The sequence below is a fragment of the Seriola lalandi genome, unplaced genomic scaffold (assembly GCF_002814215.2).
Source record: "Seriola lalandi dorsalis isolate HSWRI2012SDOR001 ecotype SW California unplaced genomic scaffold, Sedor1 jcf7180002054885, whole genome shotgun sequence".
Classification (NCBI taxonomy): domain Eukaryota; kingdom Metazoa; phylum Chordata; class Actinopteri; order Carangiformes; family Carangidae; genus Seriola; species Seriola lalandi.
The window spans coordinates 3,309,708-3,335,818 of NW_019525437.1; the positions used below are offsets into that span (position 1 = coordinate 3,309,708).

A 26,111-nucleotide genomic window follows, 5' to 3' on the forward strand; every position below is an offset into this window, starting at 1 on the left:
GAAACAGAGGAAAGTTCAGTCAGAATATTTTTAGAAAAACTCAAGTGAGATGCAAAAGATCCAAAACCTGCAGCTCTGCAGTGACGTCCGGGGGCGTCCAGGAGTTTAGACGCTCATTTGTTTCCGCTCAGTCACGCTGCATCTCTTTCATGCCACTTGTTCTTCCTCCTCTTGTGACAGTGAAGCTCAGACGCCTGTAGCACCGGTTCAACGTTTCAAACAGAAGAAGAACTTGAGGAACATCGTCTGAGCTGTGACTTTGGGTGAGAGCTGAGTCAGTGCTTGAAACTACGACTTTCTCTCTCTATAAACTACATGCATCATGGCCAGGTGTGTGTGTGTGTGTGTGTGTGTGTGTGTGTGTGTGTGTATGTGTATGTGTGCGCATGGAGGGAGATGACTCAACAGGTACATGTTTCAAAATTAGCCAAATTACTCATTACTGTGGCCTTGTTTCCACTAGAATTGAACATTTCTATGAATAAATGTACTTTGAATAAAACAGGCTGCAACAATAAAGTTAAAAATAAAACAATGATTTTTAGAAAAAACCAAAGTTAAATCGCTGTGGAAACAGTGCTGACAGATTTCACTTTTCTTAACAAAATAAAACATCAAAAGTCATTTTTTTGGTGAGTTTTTAAGGTTTTTGAGTTTTATTCTTGTCATTTTTATCACATTGTTGTGACATATTTCTTTCGGGTGATGTGTCTGAGTTTCCACTAAAATCTTTTTATTTTTTGATAGAATTGGTGGTTATATGTACAAAAATAAGAGCAGGATTTTCCTTCTTTATAAGACAAATACTTTGTGTTTTTGCAGTGTAGCAGCCTGCGGCTCAGTTTAAACCCGCGGACACATATCATTTATTGTGTCTGACTTTATGTGTTTTCAGATCTCTCCCCAAAACGCAGCCTTAATGTAAAAAGCATGATGTGCTCCATAAAACAGAGTGAAAGAAAAAACACAATAAAACACAATCAGCACGCTGCACGCTGAGCCGTACATAAAAAAAAACTTTATTATTGTTGTAAGGTAAGATTGACAACAACATGCTTTTACCACAATAAAAAATAAAAAGATATTGCACTGGTTTTACTCTAGCAATGTTTTTTTTCTCTCTCTTCCTTAATGTCTTTCTCAAGCTTTTATGGTGCACAGCTGAATCTTCCTCCTCCTCTTCATCACTCAGACAAACACACAACACACAGCTTGGAAACATTGCCGTTGTCTGCAAGAGTCAAGTTAATAAAAGACAGAAACGGCCTCCTCACACAGACAGAAGCTTAACGGACTGCACGTCGAAACATCACTGAATCTCATCTAATCGTGGTTCAGAATATGCGTGTGTGTGTGTGTGTGTGTGTGTGCGTGTGTGTGTGTATGCCTCAGTGGTAGTAAGGCTTCACCTCATACCCACAGTCACATATTTAAATCATCTATGTGCCCCAGAGACTGAACCGTGACTCTTCCTGCTCAGAGTCAGAGATGTACGGAAGCTGATTAGTGACAAACCCAAAACTTGAACTAATCAATCAGACAGTCAAGATCTGGTATCTGAGCGCAAGCAGAGACGGCATCCGTCGGAGATTTGTCGCCCCAACTAAGTTTTCTTTTCCAGTTTTTTAGCTGCAGCTCTGTGAAGTTTTGTTTGACAGGTTTTAACAGGACAAGTTGCATGAAAATAAATGAAAAGCTACTCACTTTTTGAGCAAAAAAATAAAGAATTTCGTATTTGTATTTGCTTTTGTTGATTTTTTTTTTTTGGGCTAAAATCACTTTTGCATTTCTTTATCAGGACAAATCAGGATCTTAGAGTTACAGCTTCTTCATGGTTTATCTTAAAGAAAAATGATGGTGTATGATGCGAATAGGTCGATGGAGCCTGACGAGATGATGCTCCATTTTCAGGTGAACTGTAGTGAACTTTGCTGAGTTTCAGTTTGAATAAAGAACAGCGTTTGGTTCTGAAGTGCTGGTCAAATCTTTAATCTTATTTAATCTTTTCTTTGCGTTCCTGATTAAAATCAAAATTTCAGTCAGTTTTATAGTTTTTTGGGGGCGAAGCACAGATTGTACAGATGCTAATGTTTGTACATATATCATTTGAGAACTTTAGTGTTGAAAAATATTTGTTGTATTTCATTGTCACTAGAATTGAATTGATTTTGAATTTTGATGAGTAACAAACAAATCCTGACGTGTCTCAGAGGTTTAATGAACCCTGCAGCAGTGTGTGTCTGGTTTGTGGTTGTTTACCACTGAGCAGCAGAGGTGCATGATGGGTAAACACAGGCTGGTGGTCGAACGAAGTGCCGAGTGTAACTGCTGAGCCGACCGGGACAGGACAGAGGAGGCTGAGGGATGCTGGGTAGTGTTGTTGTTGGCCAACCTGACCCTGTGTGTGTGCGTGTGTGTGTGTGTGTGTGTGGTCAACAGACTCGGGGCTTGAGATTAACGACTCCACCAGGGAAAATGACACTTGCTTCACTCTCGAGCAGATGGCTGGACCATCATCTTTATACACAGGAGAGAGCGAGTGAGTGAGTGATTGAGTGAGAGAGTGTTTGTGTGTGTGTGTTTATACGATCACTGGAGACGGTAAAACTGGCACCACGAGATAAGATGGCATACATTTTCATCTGTGTGTGTGTGTGTATTCGGCGGCTGTCCATGTAGCATTAATAGGAGGACCAGCTGAGAGCAGATGGTCTGGATGGTGTGTGTGATTACACACAAACACACTCAGGTTTTTACATTTCGGTTGCGGCTCTCGACAAGAACGAACAAGAACCTGATTTTATGTGCCAGAAAGTATCATAACCTCTTTTCTACAGTTTAAGTCTTTTAAACCAAAGAAAGAGCCAATGAGGCTCCAGACTTCGGAGGGTGGACTCTAACTAGTGAACACAAACTTCACTTTTGCATGACAAGAAAACAAACGGTCAAATCTGAAGCAGCGAACACAGGAAATCTGAATCTTCGTTAGCCTCAAATACAAGCTAATTTAAATACGTCAGATCCTGGAATTTGATCTGAACCAAAAACTGGCGTCAAAGTCCGACTCTACTGGGGCTCAAAACTCGCATTTCTGTCCTCATGTACAGTGAAATAGAATCTGTCCATGTTCACACTCAGGTCTGAGCTGCAGACTCATCTCTTTGGTTTCTGAGCAGAGTCATAAAAGTGAGTGAGTCTCATTGTCCTGGTTTCATACCACAGTAAGAGGCGAGGCGTGTGAATGACATTAAAATGTAGTGGGTTAATTTGAAAAAAATGATTCTGTTCAAGTCTGACGCCACCGAAGAGAGAAATCAAGAGTCATCTTCCTGACTGTCTGATTGGCCGAAGCACTCTGCAGATAAATCTGCTCCCTGCCCCCCTGAGTCTGAGCGCCGCCGATCTATCCCACAGACACACACCTGTTAACACACTTCTGTACCCCCACGAGACGCAGAGTGCTGCCGCCACGCACAACAGCGGAGATGAATTTGACATATGTGCACTGACTCTTCCTCCTCTTCATCCTCATTGCACAAAATATCAACACACCACATGATGATCAGGAGTCGCCTACAACACGTGGACAAGTTTGTCTGCCAGAGGAGATTTGATTGCTACAGGCAACAAGTTCCATTGACAAAAAAAACAAAACAAAAAAAAACACGAAAAGGAACATAAACAACATGTAAACATAACACAGAGTCAGTGCTGATGTCAGTTTAACAGCGTCCTTTAAACTGGAGTCTGTGTCGCTCCGACAGTGACACAAACTCAGTGACGACTCAAACACTGAGGGAGGTTTAGTTCATCTTAAACTCACAACGAGAGCGTCGACCTGCTGTCTGGAAACACAGCAGTGGATGTTTCCATGTACAACACGAGTGGACTCACACCTGCATCAGGCTGGGTGTGTGAAGTCGACTTTCTTCAAAACATGACTTGAAACAAAGCAAAGAAAAAAACTAACTGCAAACGGTTTCTTGCTTTAAAAGGTACGGTCGGAATGAAGGAGGAAAATAAAGGTGGTGGATCTAAGAAACAAGAAACAAAAAACAGGAGGAATTGAAATCAACAGGTTCACTGCATTTTGTTTTTACCTACTGAAGCGAAAGTAGAACTGAGCTCCAACCCAACACACGACTGTCAGTGGTCAAACGTCTCCACTAGCTCATTTTTAAATCAGACTAATGATGTAAAAGTAATGTGCCGAACCATAACGTGTGACACGGACACACACGAGAGCTCAACACACACACACACAGACACACGCGCGCGCACACACGCACACACGCACACACACACACACACACACACACACACACGGGGTATAAAACAGATGCACAACAAAACTTTAAATATTCTTATATATATACATAACCATGCACAAATTAACAATCGCTCTCTCTCTCCCTCACACACACACACACACACACACACACACACATATACAAAGTAAAGTCTGATAACTTTACAGGATTAGAGGCAAAAAAAAAACCAAAAAAACACAGCAAGTTGGTCCAGATACCAAATAAAACATCTGCAGCCTTCAGAGGCCGATGGGGCCAGAAATAAACAGCTGGTGGTGACAGGTCAGCTGATCAGTGTAGTGTCAGTGTGGAGAAGCTACGTCTGCGTCTAGAGGCGACTCACCCAATACAATTATTTAAATCCTTGGCTTCATCTCTGTTTGGAACTAAAACACTGGCAAAGGTCAGAGTTAAAACAGCCGTGCTAACTCTGCTAACAGAGATGTGTAATCGTGCTCATGTTAATATGCTGGGTTGGGGCTTGAATCTGAATCCAGTACTGAATCAGCTTGAATCCCTTATTAGAGACGTTTAGGTTTGGCTTCAGCATTAGGAGGAAACTAAATATCTATGGCGGTCACTGCTCTTCACTAATCAAAATGGCCAAAGTAGATTAAAACATTTGATAAGAGATTTGTTTGTGTCAGAGCTGAAAACTCCTTAAACACAACCCTGTAGCATCTTAGCTCATGATCAACGTTGAGCAAGAAGTAATTTTTCCAGGTTCCCCGGCTGTCAGTGCTTTCCAAACATTTGAGAATTAACTTGGAGAGAACTGAAGCTGCCTCCTAGTCAGTGCTAAGTTACATTTTGAGTTCAGACTGATTTGGGAAAATCTGCATCTCACATTTACACATCTTCAGAGTCAAGGTGTTTGGAGTTTGGAGTGCACCTTCATTTAATAAATGCACGCAAACCCCAAACTAATCCATCAATGGCATTCAGAGGAATCTCTTCAAAAGGCTGAACCGCACCTGCAGCCTGCGCTCAGGGAAAACATCCCCCTTCACAGGACCTGCAGAGTCGGCTCATCGGTGACGACGGCTAGAGGAAGAATTGAATTTGGCCCAGTTAGCTGGGTGCTGAGTGTACGTTGACGGTGCAGATTTACTCTTATTAAACACACTGTAATGCGTTTACACAGATTGGACGCTGTATTGCTGAGATACAATCTTCTTCCAGTCATGGCTGAGGAGACGTCAGGGCGAGGAGGGACGGGGAGGAATAGGCTCTACTAAACATCAAGGAGAAAATTAATGAGGCAGAAGAAGACCATGAGTGAGAGAGAGAAAGCTGAGTGTGATGTGTCTACATTTTAAAACCACTGAGCTCTTTACTTCTGGCCCCTTACAGAAAGAGAGAGAACGCCGACTCCTCATGGCGTTTAGCAGGAACCAAAGCGTCAGGACACCAGTAACCACAAGTAACTCACACAAACATAAAGAGCACAGAACAGCTGGAATGGAACTAGGACTACCACATCTGTCTCTGCCTCTGATAGCTCTCCATCTTTCTCTACACCTTTCTCTCTGCTTCGAAAGTCAAACTCTCTGGTTAGTGCGAAGTTACTAATATGTAGTTTTCTTCCAAACATGCAGTTTGTGTGAGTTTTAAAACCTCCAGTCAGCACGGAGTGCTGTGATCTGTACATTTGTTCTGGTTCTTTGCGTTTTGCTGCTACGTCTTCTTGCTGGTTGCTTTGTCTTGTTGCGAGGAGGTGGACGTGGCGTTGGCTGCGGCGGCGGCGGCAGTTGTCGTCTGGGGTTCGGACCTCTTGCGCTGTGGCTCAGATGCTGCAGAGATGGGGAGGCTCGTGCAGAGGGCGGTCTGACCTGCTGCCGCTGCTGCTGCAACCGGTCGCTGTGCAGACACAGAGGGGTCAGCACCCTTCGTCCCTGCAGACCCTGATGTGGGTCTTGGTGGTGGCGCCGGGGCTGGGTAGTCTTTTTGGGTAGAGGGCTTGGCCGAACTCTGCGAGGTGGTTTCATTTTTCTGTCTGGTGGGGGACTCTGACGGGTGAGGCATCTGAGGGGTTGGAAGCTGTTTGGGGGGGAGTGAGAGAAGGTCAGTTGGGGGGGCTTCTGGGATGACCCCTCTGGATGGTTTCTGGTCCTTCTGGCTCTTGTCTGCACCCGTGCTGAGTTTGACCGGACCAAGAACACTTTTGGCCACCATCGCCAACTGGGACACCACTTTGTCCACGCTGCTCTCAGTGAGCAGGACTGGGGAGCTGGAGCTGGAGTTGGAGCTGGAGGTGGATGATGGCGATGCGCTCAGACTTGCGGCAGCGGCTGCACACAGTCTCCGGTTGTCGGCCTCTTTCTTCTCCTTGGGGATGCCTGGGGAGGAGCAGGAGGTGCGGGCGGTCTCTCGGGTGTCATTGGTTTGGCAGTCTGTGGTACTTGTGGTTCTGGACTCAGGGGAGCTTGTAGTGACTGTGGTGGATGGGACTGTGGTTTTAGGGCTGTCCAGGGTTTGGTCTTCAGCCCTGGACTCTGACGGGACAGTTTTCCCCCTGAGACTCTTCAAGTCTTGTGGGGGACTCGGCTTGAGGAAAGTGTCCTTGCTGACTGAGATGAATGCACTGCCTGGAGTGGAGAAGGGAAGGGGGCCCTGAGGGGGTTTTGTGGTCCCGCTCTGCTCCAGAACTTTCCTCTCTTGTCTCACACCATCTGTGGATGGGGCAGAGCATCCATCTTTGAGCCCAGAGGAGGAGGAGGAGCTCTGACCGGGCTTCATCTCTGTCACGGAAGGGAGGGTGTGTGAGGGCGTGGGCCTGCCTACCTGTGAGGGCCCTGTGTGGGTGAATGTGGCGTGAGGGGTGCAGGGGGAGAGGCAGAGGGACGGCAGGGTGCCTCCAGGGCCTGTTCTCACAGTGGTGGGCCTGAGCAGGGGAGGAGGGGTGAAGGTGGTCCCCCTGCGTCCGTCCTGGCTGTCCTCTGAGCCCTCGTCTGTCTCGTCCTCAGATGAATCCACCTCGTGGATGGCGTCTTGCTTCTGCAGCGATTCCCGCCGCTCGGCTCTGTCTTGCCGGATGGCCGAGAGCTTGTCCTTCAGTTTGCTCTTCCCTGGGGCCAGGCCCAGCGAGCCGGACACCGTGATGAGGGCGCTGTCCCCCTCCTGACGTCCCAATTTCCTCGATGAGGAGGAGTGTTTCTGCAGGCTGCCCTTCTCCACACCGCGTCCCGCTGAGGACAGCAGACCCTCGCTGGCTGACTCCTGAAGGTCAGACAGGAAGAAGACACAGAGTCAGAACGTGCACAGTGAAAGTAAAACAGCTTGAAGCTCTTCTCCGACATGGAATATGTAGCACTGCAATCTTCATGAAGCTGTTTAGATTATTGTGTTGTCATTCAGACAAACAGGTCTATTATGGCATTTAGTCAGTACGTTTACATTTGTGTTTATTTCACTGGATACTTTATTTCTACTGTATCCCCTGTGGTTTGTCTTTAATTTTAATGGTTTATGGCTCCGTAAAGCACTTTAATGACCTATCTTGTGTGTTTTCTATGTTTTTGTAGAGATCTCAATTGTTTTGTTTTTTGTATCTGTAGAGCACTTTGTGACTATTGTTTGCAAAAAGTGCTATATAAATAAATTTAACTTTACGTACTTTATATTTACTATGCTTTCCTTGTTATACTCATTTTATACACTTATTTTAATTACTTTTATTTGTTGTGCAGCACTTCAGCTCAAACTGTGTTTAAATGGGCTCTAGAAATAAAGTTGACTGTTTAGATGTGAGACGATGAGATGTGAGATGTTCTGCCAGTACATTCAGGATCTGGAATGAGGCTCATGTCTGAAAGAGGCCTGACATCTGATATGTGCCAAAAAAAAACCCAAAGGACTTTGAGTAGTTGTGGATTTATGTTTTTGGTTTTTCCACCAAAGGTTGTTCAGTTTGATCAGAATTTATTTGGTTGTTATTGTCATTATTATTTTTAAAGCTCCACATTCTCCTTCCCATCTGTATCTGAACAGCCCTGTCCTCACCCTAAAAACACATGTCAGATTTAGGTGCTGAAGTCTGTGTGAGTGTGATGAACTCATACCTGGAGGCTCTGCAGACTCGGCTCCCGCTGCAGAATCTCCTTTTTAAACTCTGAGTGTGAGATGTCCAGACTGTGTTTACGGCTCCCTACAGCCGCTCCCACCGCCAGCTTCTTCTCCCCCGCCGCAGCCACCCCGGAGGGAGACGAGGGCGAGTTAGAGAGGGAGGCGGCCAGCTTCTCAGCCGACTGCACCCTCTTGAGGAGTGGAGAGCGTGGGGGCTCGGCGCTCTTGGGTCTGGATATTTGCCTCACTAGGGGAGGGGAGGAGTGGAGCTTCACGGGGAACGACTGGCCCACGGCGGACTGCCCCAGGGCGTGGCTGGGCAGAGGGGAGGGAGAACGCTGCGGGGAGCTGCTCTGAGGGGTGGGGGAAGGCGTGCGTGCCAGAGGGGAGAGGGGGATGTTGCCGGCAGACTTGCGTCGGGGGGAGCGGTACTGGCGCTGCAGCTTCGGGGCGAGGCCGTGCAGAGAGCTGGGCCGGATGTGGCCAGAGCTCGCTGGGGAGTTTGGGACGCTGGAGCTGGGGGAGCTGCTCTGGGATGAGTTTCCACCAACTGAGGGGCAGAGAGAGAGTGAAGTGATGCAGCAGAGTCGAACTGAGAGGTTACATTAAACACAACCATATAACATCCATATAAATGATGATGACATTTAGGGATTGAGTGTCTGCCTGTGTCCCTCACCTGAGTGGGCGGAGTCTGGTGTGGACCTATAGCCCTGTGTCGGGCTCCGTGGCGACAGGTTGTGTGTCGGTGAGCCGGGGCCACTCTCCCCGGAGGACAGGGAGCGGTTCAGAGAAGACAGACTGCGGCTGGTGTGGAGCAGAGACGCCTGCTTGGTGATCTTCCTGAACAGAGACGTCCTCTTCTTACTGCGAGACAGAGTGTACAGAGAGGGGTCGATTACCAAATCTACACGTGTGTGTATCTGTGCGTGTGTGTGTGTGTGTGTGTGTGCGTGCGCTTCCATTAAACACACACACAGTGATGTCTGACATCTCACCTCTCCTGCCCCTCCTTGTTCTTGGTCTTCTTGTTGCGTCTTGCCATCTTGGATTTGTGGCCCGTCTTTCGGGCGGGGCCAACTTTGATGGACGTGTTCTCAAACGGGGTGGCAGAGATGGACACTTTAGCGCCGCTCTGAGGGACAGACACAGGATTAGTGACTAGTGAAAACCACATACATTTTATCTCATAAATATTTATAGTTTGATTTTAAATCTTTTAAATCAGTGGGAGAAGAAGAGAAAACTAAAAACAGATAACCTCTGTGTTCTCTATGACTTTAAATTACTAAAGTAGCGAGTGTGTGTGTATACCTTCAGAATGAGCTCCACCACCTCTGTGTGAACCAGACCATGGACCGGCTCTCCGTTGACGTGGGTGATGAGGTCTCCCTCCCTCAGCCCTGCCTCGTGGGCAGGACCCCCTTCCTCCACATGCTGAGGGCGAGTGAGAGAGAGAGAGAGAGAGAGAGAGAGAGAGAAAGGGAGGGGAAGAAAGAGGGAGACAGAGAACACAGAGTGAGACAGTGGAACCTCTGTGTTGAGGCTGTTGTATTGTTGTTTACTGCCATCTTCTGTCAACAACAAGAATCCCAGCTCGCTGCAGCCACACTGTCACTATCTGATGTTCTTACCTGCTAAATTCTTCTTCTGCTCTTTTATATTCACTTAGTTTCAGCTCAGATCTGAACTCCTGAGAATGTACTTCAAAAACAAATCAATAAATGATGTTTGTGAGCGTGACCCATGGACTCACCCAGACCATGTGATGCACTGTGTAGATGTCAGAGTCTCCCATGTAGACTCTGATGGCTCTCAGGGTGAAGCCGTACTTCTTGCCTGCCCTGTGGATCACGATGGCTGGTTTGACGCTGCTCACGGCCGGGGACAGGTCCCGGCTTGGAGAGGAGTCTCGTGATGACGGGTTGGACGACAGTGAGTGGGGTGACATTGGGCTGGCCAATGGGGAGGCTCCGTGGTGGTCTGAGGACAGTGGATTTTTGCAGGTGAACTTGTTGTAGTTTCTGAAGTGCTACATAATCACCTTATCTTTATTTTCCCACCAAAGTTAAAGACACATGATTAAATGTCACTGACCTGCAGGGATCATCAGCGACAGTGTGGTGGCGGAGGCCGACTTGATGACCTTGTTGAGCGGCCTGGAGCTGGGAGTCGTCGTGTGTTTGTCTGTGTCTCCGGACAGCAGCCGGTGGCGAGCTCGGCGAGCTGCCAGGTCACTGATGGCTTTTGGAGTCGCTGGAGAGTCGCTGTCTGCTGCACCTTTAGCAGCTCCACCGGCACCGCCATTGTTACCATTACCGCCATTACCACGTTCACACACATCGCCTGAGCTGCCCGCTGCAGAGAGATAGAGAAAGATGGAGGAATAAAGGTGAGGGAAAAGTTCAGGTGAAGCGTTCTTTGTTTCCCACTGTTTGTAATCTAAACACTAACATGCATTTATATAAAACTCAGGGACAATCTAAGTTTTCTGTGATAATAAGAGGTAATACTTTTTCAAACCAGACACTTCATGCAGGAACCTTTAAAGTTTATGACAGGAAGAGGGCTGGTTTATGTCAAATTGGTGTTTTCCCAACAAAAGTTAGATTAGGGTGAAACACCATGAGAGTGTGCACATACACATCAAATTAACCACATACACGATGAAAACTTTACATACACACCAAAAACATGCATTTACACACCCCAGCATCTTAACACAGCGTGATATAGGCTTCTTGTGTGTGTGTTAATGTACTGACTTATGGATCCATATGCACTCATAGCGATGGCACTGAGCTTTCTCGTGCGCACGTGAAAGTTTCTGGTGCCCACCAGAAATGCAAAGACCCCCCCCCCCCAACAAGTTTTTTTTTTCCCCCAATGTCCCCCACTACCACTGGTAGTAAACATACCATAAAAAAAAACCCCAAAAAACTAACATAATACTGTGCACTGTATTACTCTGTAAATTAGCAGTTTGAGTCAGTGTAGGTGTGCTTTTGTGTAGTAATATGGTAGTTCAGCAATTAAAAAAATGTAGTTCCAAATTGTGCTGTGCTGTTTGACGGCAGATAAAGAGGTGAAAATATTCACAATAAAACATACACTTAAACTGATATCAGCTAAAACCACAGCAGCTCAGCACTCAGCATCTGTACCAGTGCTTCCTGCTGCTTCTCTAAACTGGGAGCTGATCTGAATTTACTGCAGTTAAATACAATGACGAGTGATGATGAGTACCTCACAAAACCCCACATCAAGTAACCTGAACTATCCCTTTAATATCAGACAAATGTTTCAGCTATTGAAATTCTAATAAATTCCAATTAAGTTGTGGTATTTGTAAAAAAACTTTAAAGGACCTGCATCTTTTTACAAGAGTATTGAGGTTATGAGCAGTAAAATATTTCTTATCACACCTAAAGAGATAATTAATAAGTCCTTTTATCTCCCTCGACTGTCCAGACTGATTTCACTGAAGCACTAGTTGAGAAATAAAACTGAAGTTATATCTGTGTCGTGTGACATTGGATCCTCGCCATGTCTCTGAAGTTTGTCTTTGTACTGACGTGTGAGCGTGGCCTTGCTCAGCTGACTGGAGGTGGAGCTCGGGGTGGTGGGAGACTCGTCCAGCTTCAGCTCTCTCTCCACCGGGAGCTCTGGGATGGCGAGGGGCAGCTCGTCGCCGCGTGGGCCCCTCACTGCACTCGGACCCAGCAGGCTGGGGCTCTTACGACTTCCACCTGAGAGACAGACAGAAAACATGGAGTTACAGCTCATTATATCCAGCTGCGATACTTCAAAGAATGGATGAAGAACTTCCACAAACCAAACAGACGTGTTATTTGCCAGATTTTAGACACTTTAATTTCCTGCAGCAGCCTCAACAACTTCCTTTTATTTCTGGGCTGATCTGAAGACGGTTTCTTCCACAGGCTGTCGGTGCATCCCTCTTACCTTGCCCTTGGCCTCCTTCCTCCTCAGAGGAGATGGCGAATCGTGGCATCTCAATGATGGCGGAGCAGCAACGCCTTCGGACTGTCAGAGGCGGGCTGGAGTCGCTCTCTGTGTGGGAAGACTCTGACACAGACAGACGCTTCCGCAGGCTGCAGAGGTGAAGGTGAGGAAAGATCAGACACGTGTGCAGCTACAAAATTAAGCCGTCAACAACTCGAGACTCTCACATACCAGCTTTCTTCGTGTATGAATTAAAACATAAGTACAGAAAGATGAAGCTACGCGCTCAACAGTTGATACTACTTGTTGTTCTTGATTATTCTATGAATGTCTGAGTCTTTCTTGTTTTATGAACTGAAGCACTCACATCTCTGGAGATCCCACCAGCCAGGATCGATCTCTGGACTTGAGTCCGCTCAGGCTGTCGATACGATCTCCTCCCTCCTCACTGAGGCTGCGTTTGGTGGGAGGAGGAGTCCTCTTCTCCTCGTGCAGAGACAGACGCTCCATACTGCTGTACACCTACACACAAGTCATGTGATACTTTAGCCTTTACAGCAGAGCCTCTTTACATGTTTAGGATGAATAAGTTGGTGTGAGTGACTGTTTTATATTTTCCGTTCAAGAAAGGAAAGTTGTAAAAAAAAAAAAAAAAAAAAAAAAAAAAAGATCAACAATGTCCGAAGTGAAGAAATCTTTAAATTCATTGTTAGATCTACAGGAAAACTCCAAAATTGTTTAACTTCTTTGTTGACAGTCTACATTTTTTATATTTAGGTAGGACTTTTCAATCAATTGGCTGACATCAGTTTGTGGTTGATGTGTATTCAGATGTGCGGGTGTATGAGTGCGGACCTTGCTGAAACGTGGCGAGCAGGAGGAGAACTGTCGAATCTCCACGTGTTCGTCATCGTTGGTGTCGTCTTCCTCCTCTGAATCCACGTGGTGGTACCGATCTGATCGAGCTGACGGAGACACAGAGATTAGGTTGTTATGGTGACCTCAGAGTTTAGGACAGCTAACAAATGTCTGCGAGAGCCGGGCAGAGACGTACTGTCAAAGTAACTGGTGTCGTCCTCTGACTCCAGCTGGGGGATGAACTCTGCTTTCTGTCTCAGCAGGCTGTTCCAGTCCAGCTCTGTGAAGAATGGGTGCTGCTTCACCTCAAAGGCACTTCCTGTAGAGATGAAGGAAAGACGGAGAGGACGGAGCAGGTGGAGATGAAAAGGGAAGGAACAGAGGGAGAGGAAAAAGAATGGGACACATGAGGAAAGACATCAGTAAGATCTGAACAGCTCCGGGCCAAACAACTAGTAACCTGTTCAATCTTTCATATGTTGTGCAAAAGATATTCCAGGAATTTAAAAGTAAAATTACAGACAGGCTCTGACAGTTAAATCCGAGATACAACATTAATGCTTCACGATGACATAGGCTGTGTTTATTTTAATGACACAGGAGCCCAGTGGGAATCAAAGCCCCATCTGAGCACCTGTGAGTCTAAACATGTTACCTGTGCCCAGCCTCTCCAGTGGGTTTTGTCTCAGCAATTTGGAGATGAGGTCCTGAGCCTCCTGAGGCAGAGCTTCATCTTCCTCCGGCCAGATGATTTCATCTAACACAAACAAAAACACAAACACAAACATATGCTTCTGTGGTCTTATGTGATACAAATATGGGGTTCTACACATATCAGGAATTGTCTAGTTAAGCATATTTCCTGTTATGTGCAATCATCCACACCTGTAATAATAACCCCCCTCTTCCCCACTGACAAATATCAGAAAGTCAGAGAAAAATACAGAATATAATGGAGGCACGAGGAGACTTCAGTTATTTATCACCACACTGCATCGATGTAGAGAGATGGACTCAGACAGTCATAAAAGAAACATAAAGGGATCAATACAGGTTTATGATCATCGAGTTGCCCTTTCATCAAAGGGAATTCAAAGGAGAAAAGGAACGCAGAAGAGGAATCACTATTGATCTTATTCACTGTAAGTCAGGCCTGTGCCTCTGTGCTGTGGAGTAACATCTTTATCTGTCCAAGTCTGATGATTTTATCAAGTCTGCTGCTCTCTCTCCAGGAAGCCCTCAGTCTCAAACATTAAACATTCACAGTAAAATACAGACAGAACAACACCACCAGAACAAGATTCATTATTAAGTGTTTGATACATAATGTAAGAACACATTTTGCTGGTGTGCTAGCTGGTGTTTTAGCTGTACTTTACCTGTATAGATTCAGTAAATTCATAAACCTTTTCTTTTTGTGTGTCATTCGTGGCTGTTGACATTAATTTTTATTTATTGGATTTGTTGTAGAGACCCACTGGAATCAGCTCTGCAACTGAGAAAATTAAGGTAAACATCAAAAGTTTAAAGCTCCATATAGTATAAAGGTAGATGTCCATGTGATTAGGAAGCAGGTCTAGGTTCTATATTGATGCTGTGAGAGTATCAAAGTGCTCAGTCCAATAGTTCTGTAACTTTGTGATGTCACAACAAAGCAGTGACAGCTCTCAGCCATGCTCCAAGCCCCGCCCACCTAGGCCGATAATTTCTGAGTGTTTACCTGAAAGCTACTATATTTTTATTGAATCACTCAAAAATCCAGTGAGCCATTCAGAAGAGAGACGCAGAGCCTCCTCTCTTCTGATTGGCTCACTGACCTGTTGTTACTAGAGCTCCAGAGAGAAGCCTGAGAGAGGAGATGTAAAACTAAACTGAGATGGTTTTTGGTTCTCAAAACTACAAATATATCTTCTTATAGATCAACGCTTCAAATAAAACACAGAAGAAGAGGAAAATATGGAGCTTCAAATTCAAAATGTTTTCTGTAAACAACAGACATCACTGGTAGATATAGTAACTGGGTTAACTTGGTTGTGTCATGGCCACTCTTGGGGCTAGCATGTGAGCTTCTCTGGTGGGGGAGCTAAATGCTAACACGCTAGCTAGCTGTTAACAATGATGTGCCAGCCACCCACAATACACAACAAACAGAGGCCTGTTACCCTACTGTTTTGTCATATTCGTATTGTCAACTCTTCCCTAACAACTCACTATAAAATTTTGGTTGAAAGTTGAACTTTATTTTTCCTCTGCAAAAATCTGTTGGTGTTATACAGTAACAGCTGATGTGACTGGGCTCTGATGTGGAGGCTGTAAAATGTGTAACTGATGACCACAGTTACAAGAAGTGAGTGAGTGTTGCTACTCACCACTGATCACCTGACCAAACAGCTCCTCCGGTGTGTCTCCGAAGAAGGGAGCGCAGCCCACCAGGAACTCATACAGAATGACTCCCATTGCCCACCAGTCCACTGGCTTCCCGTAGCCCTGACGCAGAATGACCTCTGGGGCAATGTATTCTGGAGTACCACACACCTGGAGAGGCATCCATGCCCAGAAAATCAGCTCAGGATGTGGAAAGAGTGGTCGAAGGAAAAAAAGCATATTCTGCCAAGTCCCATGATTTTTAAGAGATCCTGCAATTTTATCAAATCCCCATAATTTTTCTGCAAATAATCAAATGTGGAACTGGATGAATGCTTTCTGGCAAGCTAACTGCACAGGCTCCGGGCTAACAAAAACCCACCTATGGACATTTCATCAGCAGCTTTTTAAATATGATTTAAGTTTATTGATTTAGATTTACTTTTCAGGCTAAAAAGAGAAGTGAGCTGGTACCTGTTTATCGAGGAACTCTCTGGTGTCTTTCTCAATGTGTCCTTCATACAGGTTCGTGGTCAAACTCATCAAACCGATCTTTGAGAGACCGAAGTCCGTCAGCTTGATGTGTCCCATGGACGTGATGAGAAGACTGGAGGAGAAAAAACTAAAGGTTGTAGATAAACATTCACAAAATGATGGTGTGAAGACAAATGCGTGCGCGTGTGTGTCCTACTTGTCAGGTTTGAGGTCTCTGTGTACGATGCCATAGTTGTGGAGATACTCCAACGCGAGGACGGTCTCTGCGAAGTACATACGAGCCATATCCACCGGCAGAGCGCCGATGTTCTTCAGCAGCGTGGCGCAGTCTCCGCCTACAGACGAGAGCCCCAGCGTCAGACAACACAACACCACCACCACTACTAATGATGACTGATAATAATAAATATCTTACCCTCCACGTACTCCATCACCATGCAGAGGTGCCTCCTGGTCTCAAAAGAACAGAACATGGAGACAACGAACGGGTTCTCGGCGAACGTCAGGATGTCTCTCTCCACAAAGGCCTGCTGGATCTGGTTCCTCAGCATCAGGTTCTGCTTGTTGATCTTCTTCATGGCGAAACGCTGCCGGGTTTCCTTGTGTCGCACCAGAAACACGGCACTACATACAACACACAAGAAACCAAGGCGGGTTTATACATTGCAGTGTTAAGACGTTTTCCTTCACTTATAACATGTTTATTAAAATGTGTGTTTTCATTCACATCAAAACACAAAAACATGCTGTCAAGAAAAAGCCAAAGCCAACATGCGGCAATATAACCCTGACTGTAAAACCATATCGGCCAATCAAAAGCCTGAAAAAAACATCACCCTGGAAGATCTGTTTACAGTGACTTAAAACACAAACGGGCAAAACACAGAAAAATCTGCATTTTAAAAAATACTCATGTATATAGAATATTTAAATTAATATTAATGTCCAGGTCTCTGTGCAGATGACGTGTTAAAATGAGAATAACAGGATAAATGATATGTTGCTGTACCCATAGGCTCCGTTACTGATGAGCTTGATGTTTTCAAAGTCCTCCTCCCGGGGGGTTTTGGTCTTAGTCTGCGGTGGAGCTGCTGGGACTGTGGTTCCTCGACTCTGAAACAAAAACAGAAAATACAGAAAACATGAAAGAAAAAATATATTAGCTCACGTTTTTTGGAACAATAATTGATAAGCTATTTCAAGTGAATCATTAGCCACTTCTTTTAGCGGCCGGTGTTTTATATTGAACATTTTCTGTTCATGTACTCACATCCACTGAGTCGTCAGTCTCTGGGGTTTCTGGGTTCCCGCTGTCATAGCTGCTCAGCTGGGCCATTTCTACAGAGACACAGAGACCAGTCACCAAACTGAACCAGGACAGGAGATGGGTAAAGCTGACATGGTGAACCACAAACACGCACCGCACCTACTCTCACAATATATCATTTCACAATTATAATAGTCAATTCTGGTGATGGTGTTACCCTCCAGGGGGTCCCTGGTGAGGCCCAGCTGGCTGATGATGTATCTGGGGATGTCCGACTTGATGCCCTGGCCCTCCTTGGCATGGCCCTCTGCTGCTTCCAACAAGTGGTAGAACTCCTCTGGATCAAACTCCTGCAGGGAGAGAGAGAGAGAGAGAGAGAGAGAGAGAGAGAGAGAGAGAGAGAGAGAGAGAGAGAGCGACACAGGTAACGATTTAAGACATTAAAGAATATTCATGTCCAGAATATAATATATATATTTTTACATATATATTTTTTTTTTTTTTCATATTACCTCTCTTCACCTTTTGCATAGTGTTTGATACATATGTTTTTTATTTATGCTGTTCTACTCTTTTTACTCTGCTCAGGCTCTTTGTCCTTCTCTTTTATCTGGTTTTATTTTTCTGTGAAACACTTTGCAACTTTGTTAAGAAAAGTGCTATATAAGTAAAGTTATTAATAATATTATGCTGTGTAAATGACAGCTTGATTCAAGGCTCTTCATCTGAAAATAGTTCAGTAGCAGCAGCTGGCAGCCTGTAATAGTTTTAAATAATTTAATCTTATCTCAGTTTTGTAGAATATTTTGAATTTGACTTATTTGGCACACAGGAAAAGTCCTGTTTGAAGATGGTGCTGAGTCTTGTAATACTTGTTAATTTTGTTATGTTGAATTTTCGGTGGTGTAGTCAGCAGCAGGAGGTTTCCAGCAGCAAGCAGGACACAATTTTACCAGGTTTCATCTCAAAAACAGTCCCCAAGAAAAGTCTGGTCTTGCTGTTTTTTGTCAGTTCTGGTCCTGTCTTTATCTCCAGCCCTGTTAGACTCAGTCTTGGGTCTCAGCCCTCTTTGCCAACCTCCAAGACAAGCACCACGAACACCAACAACCACCATTTTTTCGGATGTGATGCATTAAGACTCCGTGAAGATGACAAACGAAGTCATGGCTAAATGATGATATGTGGATTGTCATGGAGTTTTTGTTCTCACACACCCCACAATTTAACTCCTGTGTCCCCTGACAAAGACACAGCAGAGGCTGCTGCTGTTACAGCCCCCCACCCCCACCCCCCACACATTTCTGTAACTCACACACATACAGTACAGTACACATGTAAACACACACTCCCTGCCCCCTCTTCTATCTGTGTGCTTCCATTTGTAAAAACCCATCCTGTACAGTGTCACAGCTTCAGCTGCATGTGATTAGTCAAAACTACCAATGGAAGCACGAGGGCAGCCTCCACTCCTGCCCTCCCCTCCTCCCCCCTCCCTCCTCCTCACCCTCCACTGCTCCTCCAATTATCCATCTGTCTTTTACACTCGTTTTTTTTTTCAGTCTGTCTTTATCTCTGCTCCCCTCTTCACTTTCTCCTTCCCATACCAGCTGAGAGGTGTTAATGTGTGTGTGTGTGTGTGTGTGTGTGTGTGTGTGTGTGTGTGTGTGTGTGTGTGTGTGATTGCGCGCGCGCAAGTACATTAGGCTAATTTAAAATTCTCAGAGGAAGTCCATAAATGAATTGCTGCTGTGGTTAAATCATTTCACATCGAGGAGCAGGAAGCTCTAAATTGTTTATTAACCATGCGTGGAGTCGAGCTGCACAATATGAAAAAGCTATTCTAGTTAATCCTGCTTATATTTCTCATAGCAATCTTTCAAACACACTCTCATTTACACCAGTGTGCAGCAGTGTGATTAAAATTCAACACAACTCTGTGTAACTGCTGAGGACGTCCAAGCTGGAAGAGGCTGATTAAAACATTTAAAACACCAGGACCGGAAATTTTCTTCTAAATTAATACAACACATGATCAAAACATGTGACAAAAAGCTTTGCTCCATGGTTTTTGTTGTGTATCACTCTACTGTTTTAAAGTTACAGTTATCACAGGTGTTTTTATGTGCACTCTTTGTGCTGCTTTATCTCTGGTTTAAAGTTTGTCTGTTGTTTGTTAGATAGAGACATTTATCTAAACGTATTGCATCATAATCAGCATCGAAAGTTTAAGAAGTTTTCAAACAAATGGCCCCTGTGAGTTTTATTATTCACTACATTATTATTTTGGGATAATTGCTACTGACAGTGATGGAGAAGCTACTTCTACTTCATCCTGGAGAAAGTTAAACTACAACAAAGCTAACCGAGGGAGAAATGTAGTTGGGTAACTAAAGCTACTTAGAAAAAGTCATTCAAACTAATTTGAAAAAGAAAAAGATCAAATTATGATATGAAATTATAACAATTGAGTTTATTGTAAAAAGTGCCTACTTGTTCACAGGTCATGCATAAACAAAAATAAATAAATAAATAAAAATAAAAATAAAAATCAACTATTCATGGGAAAGTGTGGGAACGTCAGCTTTGGTTTGGTAAACAATAACTGCTTCAGTATGGTGATTCTTCCTCAGACTGAGATTCAGGAAGTTTATTCATGAGGAAGTTGTTGCTGTGTCAAAGGTCAGATGAGTGGCGTGTACTGCCTGACAAATTCATTGTATGAATATGTCCGTCACAGCAGTCAGGATGAAAGAAAAAGGAGGCAGGGCTAGTCAAAGGGGGTTCATGTAAAGTAGAGAATCAAATGGTAAAATAATAAAAAAAATAAATTATTTCCTGCCGTTTATGGTCTAAAATTATTTGTTGTTCCTGTTGTTAACTACATAAAAAATGGCAAAAAAGTATTTGAATCACTTGCACTTATGAATACAGTTGGACTACCGGCTACTGATGCATTAATGTGTACGCAGGTGTGTGTGTCCAGGTGGAAAGCTCATTTTAACAGCTTCATATACTGTCCTTTAATCTGTTGTATAACATTGCATGATATTTTGTGTGGTGATTAAATGTATTTTCACACGTAAATGTTTGCAGTAAAAATAAAATGAAAGTGGCACAAAATGGACTTAAATCCAGAATTTGAGTAAAGTATTTTTCCAAAAACAAATCATATAAATTGGCTTTGTCTTAAAGGTAAACGCTGTTCAGCAAAATCAGTAGAATCAATAAATACTTTGTGTGGCTGCAGGTGTAAACTGCCACATGCTTCACCAGAAATGTGTTTTAACAGCGGGACAGAGGTCAGTCACTAGATGGAGGCGGTCAGCGTTTCTTACCAGACACTCCAGCAGGCGCGCAGGCCGGGCGATGATGATCATCAGCTTCTTGACGAGCTGCGTGACGAAGGTAACCTCCACACTCTCGGAGCGCTCGTGAGCCTGCACGCAAACAAACGACAACACAACATCTTTATTTCCAAATGTAAGACACAAAAGATTTTCAGCTCCAGGGAGAAACATGAGGGAGGTTTTAATGAAAAGCACACACTGTGTTGGAGATGACTCATCCTTCATAATAATATCGTTATTCATTATTTTTAATTACATTTTAAATAATTCATCATCCTGAATTTTTATATGACCTTCAAGCTGTGCAGAAAATGTCTCTTGTTCTGTGTCTGTCCTTCACACACAAGGCAGAACGAGCAGTTTGAGGACAAAGCGGACAGTGGAGTCCTTCCTCCGTGACACCTGAGAGGTAATCTAAATCAGAGCGACCTCCGCCTCGCTCCCTGATATCCACCGTGAAATGTCTGTCAGTGTGGAGACAGAGCAATTTACCCAGCAATCCACTGTAACTGACTAGAAACGCATCTGGTGCAAACACTGATCCCCGGAAAGAAATGGGGTGGAAGAGAAGTGTGTGTGTGTGTGTGCAATGTGGAAGCTGTAACAATTACAAACCACCCACTGTAAAACATGTTTCATTCTCAGGGGGTAATATGTGTGTGTGTGCTCATGCAGCTTCATGTGTGTATGTATTTATGAATGCAGCATGTATGTATGTATTTATAATGTGTATGTGTGTATGTGTGTGTGTGTGTGTGTGTGTGTGTGTGTGTGTGTGTGTGTGTGTGTGTCAGATGGGCTAACAGAGTGGAGGTAGTGGTTCATAAACAAAGCGTGGTCGACTCGTTGCTGTTTGTCTAACAGAGCTGTGCTGACAGACGCTGGAGGGCCCCGGGGCCCCGACCCCAACCCTGAATTATTTATAACTGTAATGAAACCTGGAGGGGAGGGGGGAGTTGTCTATGTACTGTATGCGCATGCTAAATATGCATTAGGGTTTGTATATGTACATGTAAGCGTGAAGGAGACAGACAGAGTGTGTGTGTGTGTGTGTGTGTGTGTGTGTGTGTGTGTGTGGTGACTGTATAGGCCAGTGATCGGTGAGTAATGGACATCTGAGGGGCGGACTCCGACAGTGCAGCAGCTAATTAACCAGTCAGAGTGTGTGAGACAGACTGTATATTCACTCTGCATGTCTAATGTGGGAGAGAAACCCTGGTGGTAAAAACACAATATATAACATTTATTTTAACTTAGCTCATGTGTATATGAAGTGAAGGCTGGACTGGATTATCAGCCATTATTAGCTTAGTTTATAAAAAATATATTGTATTAGCATATAAACTGCACAATAGGGAAACCAGAGATTATTTAGAAAGTCTCCATTACATAGTTCATCTTCCACAGCTCATGTGTCTGCCACAGTTATTCGTTCAATGTTAAACTTTTTTTTTTTTTTACCTATTTATTTTGGGAGATTTTTGTCTTTACTTTGACAGCCACAGTGAGAGAGAAACAGGAAAGTCAGGGAGCGTAGAGGGGATATTGAAGAATACTGAACAATACATTGTTATCTATATTTAACTTCTCAAATATCTAGAGTGGAAACCACCTCAAAAATATTTGGATTGGATTTGGTCACATATATCCTTATCACTTTATACTATATCATAACAGAAATGCTGAACATATGGTTTGAAAAATAACTTTTGTTTTGGATATTTTGATATAAAATTTGGAAAAGCTTTGATGTAGCCTGCAGCCACAGGAAAGGAAGGATAAAGATAAAAGCAAAATCAGCTGGTTACTGATGATGATGAAAAAATAATGTAATGTTCGTAATACAGGCTTCTACTATACACTAATTGTGTATTTGTTGTTCAGTATATTTTATTACAGTTCAGATTTTTTTCTAAAAGTCTTGTAGGCTACATTTCTATATATTGGACTCACTCTTCTTATTTCAATTCAATACAATTTTAGTGTATTTGTGATGTTTGTTATTGTTGTTGTTGGTACAAATCTTATTTCCACTGAAGTTTACTGTTATATATGCTACAAGTGTTTTGCAAATATTATTTTTCAACTGTAAAATGTCCCGCTCAGTACACGTCTTAGTCACATTTCATAATCTAGGAGACTCTTCTCATGAATATTAGTTTAAGTTAGGTGTTTATGTTAAGAAGTTGTATCACTGTTATTTTTAAACTCAGCTTTCAATATCCGTATTGGCCTTTAAAAATCCAGAATTAATCCGGCCCAAACTGTGTTTCCCAAATACATTTTTAACAGTGAAAAGTTAAAAGATAACAAAGGATTTTTTCTTCAAGGTTTTCGGAATGATTTCCATTCTGATGCAGTTGCATTCATACAGTTAAGATTATGTGTTTCTTTAAATGGGCTTCAAACATAACGTCTTGCCACCTGGGAGGACGAATGTTAAATGTGAGAGAAAATGCTGAGTAGCGATTTAAAATAAATCACATGATTTTTTTTTCTAGTTATTTAATTGTGCAAATCTTCAGTGTTAAAAACACTGTAAGAATAAATGAGTCGCTTGATATTTTTCACAATTCTGGGAAATCACATATGGTCACAGTTATCGCTTCATTCATGCTTTTGGTGACATCCGTGTAATTTATACTGAAAATGACCGAAAAGCAAGCTCTCATCTCATTGGTCAGTCAGTATAAACTGTGCTGATTAGTTTATTTTAAGCGACAACTGGTTGAAACTCAAAATATTTCCTCCTAGTCATTTTTGTCATTTCATTGGAATGAACGGGACAGAGGTGACATCACCTCCAGTGGTTTGAACCTATCAGAGAGAGACTCATCATTTTCTCCATGCAGGTGATGTCCAGCAGAAAGCCAATTAAAACCAGATGTTTGCAGCTGTATCTGAGCCCTGATGGACACACTGAAGGGTCTGATTGAACCATCGACGCCTAGTGACAGATCACCAGAGCTGAGTAAGCACTCCACCTTCCCCTCTGCCCCCAGGTGACCTCCAGGAGTCTAAGTGAGTCTCCCTGGGGTTCCGGCAGAGGATGGCCTGGATGCAAGTTGCCATAGTGACCGCCAGGCAGGTCACTAAGGCCCCCCCCCCCGTGACAGGGATGGATGAGAGAGAGGAAGCGAGGACAAGTGGTGGAGGTGAGGTAGAGAGACGGAGGAGAGGAGGGTAAAGGTGGAGGAGAGATAAAAGACGAGACCAGGAGCAGAGAAGGACAGAAGGAGGAGAGGTGAGTCGGCCTCCTGCGAGTTCTGTAATGGGGTCATGACACGAGGAGAGGAGAGAACGGATGGATGAATAAAGGAATGGATAAGCAAGGAGGGCAAAGAACAGAGACATGTCAGGAGTAGAAGGAGTGGACTGATGAAAAATACATTTTAGAGGACGGTGGTTTCAAACACTGAAAACACACTTGATATTTTAAAGTCTATATCTCCACATTGACAACCCTGCAAACCTAACGTCCAAAAAAATCCGATAGTAAATTTTTAAATTGTGATTTGAACTGATACTTGAAACTGAACAACAGTAGCATATAAGAGCAACTTTACAGATGCCGAAGGTCTTCCTGAGGCTACAGGTAAAAAACTAAAAAACGTATTATGAGCATCTTCTCAAGTTTCAGGACATCTAAAGTACAATAGAACAAGTTTTAAGTAAAGTCTAAAAAGCATATTGTCCCTTTTATGACTTAATTATTTACTCACCCAAAGAATCAATCAAAATACAATAATACCACCAGAAAAAATGGCCCCATGACTCATTAAAAAATCTAAATTATTCACAAGCTACAGAGAAAAACAGCCACAGCAGTTGACTAATTACAAGAAGATTTAATAATTAATGTATTTGTCATTGAGCCCTGGAACACGCTCAATTATATTTTTGTAAAAGCGGCCACAAAATGAGCTACAAGCACTGCTCTAGTTTCACTCAAATTAAGTATAATTAATTAACAATGATAATCAAAAATCAAGAACCAAGACGTTTCTGTGAAATTCTGAGTGTGACAGGAAGTCACAACAGAGAAAGCAGCTCCGGAGGAATCAAACCACTTAAAGTGACTTCAAAGTTAGAGTGAGTTGTTTTCTGTAATGACTCATTAGCCTCAGACGCTAACGAGCTTCAATCTGCCCTTCACTGAGTGACCAGGAGAAACTACAGCTCTCCTCGTCTTCATCGTCATCATCAGTGTGCCAATAAAGCTTGACCAAATCAAACCGAAATTGACTCAACTGCAAAGTCTGAATCCGCCTCCTCCTCCTCCTGCTCCCAGCTGTGAGTGAACACCATCCACTCGCTCCTCCTCATCACCTCCTCCAGCACCTCCTCCTCCTCTTCCTCCAGCCTCCTCTGCCACGAGATGCGTGACATGTCTCCTCCGAAAAACCAAAAGCGCAAGAACGACGAAGGATTTCCATAAACGAGTGCAGGGAGGGAGGATGTTTTCACACCTCCGTCCACCTGCTCATGGCCTCATCTTCTACTCTCCTCTGTAGGTCTGCCCCACCTGCTGCCCGCCAAAATTAAAAAAAAAAAAAAGACTACAACTAACGCCGCCCAATTGGTGATGTCATCATCCAGCCTGCATTGCAGCTTCGGCGTCTGAAGCATCTCCAGATGTGTTCAAGTCAAGTTCCTCACACCCTCCAAAAGCATTCGAACAGGCTTCACATACATACATCCACCTCCCCCTTCTACTAGCCCCCGCCCCACCTTCCCCGTCCACCCTTCGGCCAATCAGAAGGAGAGGAATCCCCTTGAATTCCCGCCCCATCCCAAAACCCTCTAACTGCACCTCCTTCACCCCTCCTGTTCGTCTGGGAGAGTCATCTGTCAGCCCCTGGTGACTGCTGGAGTGTGAAATTAAAATCCAGGAGAATGTGTGTGTGTGTATGCGTGTGCTCACACGTACATATGTGCGCGTGTGTGTATGTCTACGATTGAGAGATAGTTTGTGTGAGTGTGTGTGTGTCCCAGTAGAACAGAAGGTCAATATGAGGCCGGTGGGAGCCATAATGTCAGCCCCCCCAGGCACGGCAAACCTGAGCTAATAGAGATGTCACTGCCACCACCACACACATGTAAATATATTTCTGTGTTCACATGTGTAGAAATACACTAATACTGTCCGAAACAGTCCCATAATGCAAAGCAGCGATTAGTAGTTTGTCGGTAGTAAACAGTCAGCAGCTGTGTGTGAAGGAATGTCTTTGTGCCTTCGTATGACATCACACGGCACCGGCGGCTGTATCCATGATGAGTGGACGAAGGAGTGCGTCACGCCGTGAGTTGTTCCACGGTAAACCGAGCGTGACTGGGAAAGTGCCACAGTCATGATGTCTTTGTTTTAGTGGTTCATAAAATCCCAAAAATTTTCAGTGGAGTTTGGTTCAGCACAAGCTCTTCATTTCGTCTTCACTTGAT

At 44.0% G+C, this 26,111-nt stretch overlaps 1 protein-coding gene across 3 annotated transcripts in view; it reads right to left on the reverse strand.

Annotated features, from left to right (window-relative positions):
• Positions 1-1,009: 1,009 nt before the first annotated feature.
• The window catches only part of mast2 (microtubule associated serine/threonine kinase 2), a 176,923-nt gene continuing 151,821 nt past the window's right edge, over positions 1,010-26,111 (reverse strand). For all 3 annotated transcript variants that reach the window (XM_087180051.1, XM_087180053.1, XM_087180052.1), the window contains 21 exons: positions 20,658-20,759; positions 17,540-17,672; positions 17,326-17,393; positions 17,065-17,168; positions 16,471-16,679; positions 16,252-16,390; positions 16,035-16,167; positions 15,566-15,731; positions 13,852-13,953; positions 13,393-13,515; positions 13,194-13,303; positions 12,706-12,860; positions 12,339-12,487; positions 11,951-12,124; positions 10,473-10,733; positions 10,132-10,358; positions 9,690-9,812; positions 9,374-9,510; positions 9,055-9,242; positions 8,372-8,925; positions 1,010-7,529 (listed from right to left, as the gene is read on the reverse strand). In XM_087180051.1, the coding sequence (XP_087036177.1) occupies positions 5,988-7,529; positions 8,372-8,925; positions 9,055-9,242; positions 9,374-9,510; positions 9,690-9,812; positions 10,132-10,358; positions 10,473-10,733; positions 11,951-12,124; positions 12,339-12,487; positions 12,706-12,860; positions 13,194-13,303; positions 13,393-13,515; positions 13,852-13,953; positions 15,566-15,731; positions 16,035-16,167; positions 16,252-16,390; positions 16,471-16,679; positions 17,065-17,168; positions 17,326-17,393; positions 17,540-17,672; positions 20,658-20,759 (4,899 nt within the window). In that variant the 3' untranslated portion in view covers positions 1,010-5,987. The remainder of the gene's footprint in view (positions 7,530-8,371; positions 8,926-9,054; positions 9,243-9,373; positions 9,511-9,689; positions 9,813-10,131; positions 10,359-10,472; positions 10,734-11,950; positions 12,125-12,338; positions 12,488-12,705; positions 12,861-13,193; positions 13,304-13,392; positions 13,516-13,851; positions 13,954-15,565; positions 15,732-16,034; positions 16,168-16,251; positions 16,391-16,470; positions 16,680-17,064; positions 17,169-17,325; positions 17,394-17,539; positions 17,673-20,657; positions 20,760-26,111) is intronic.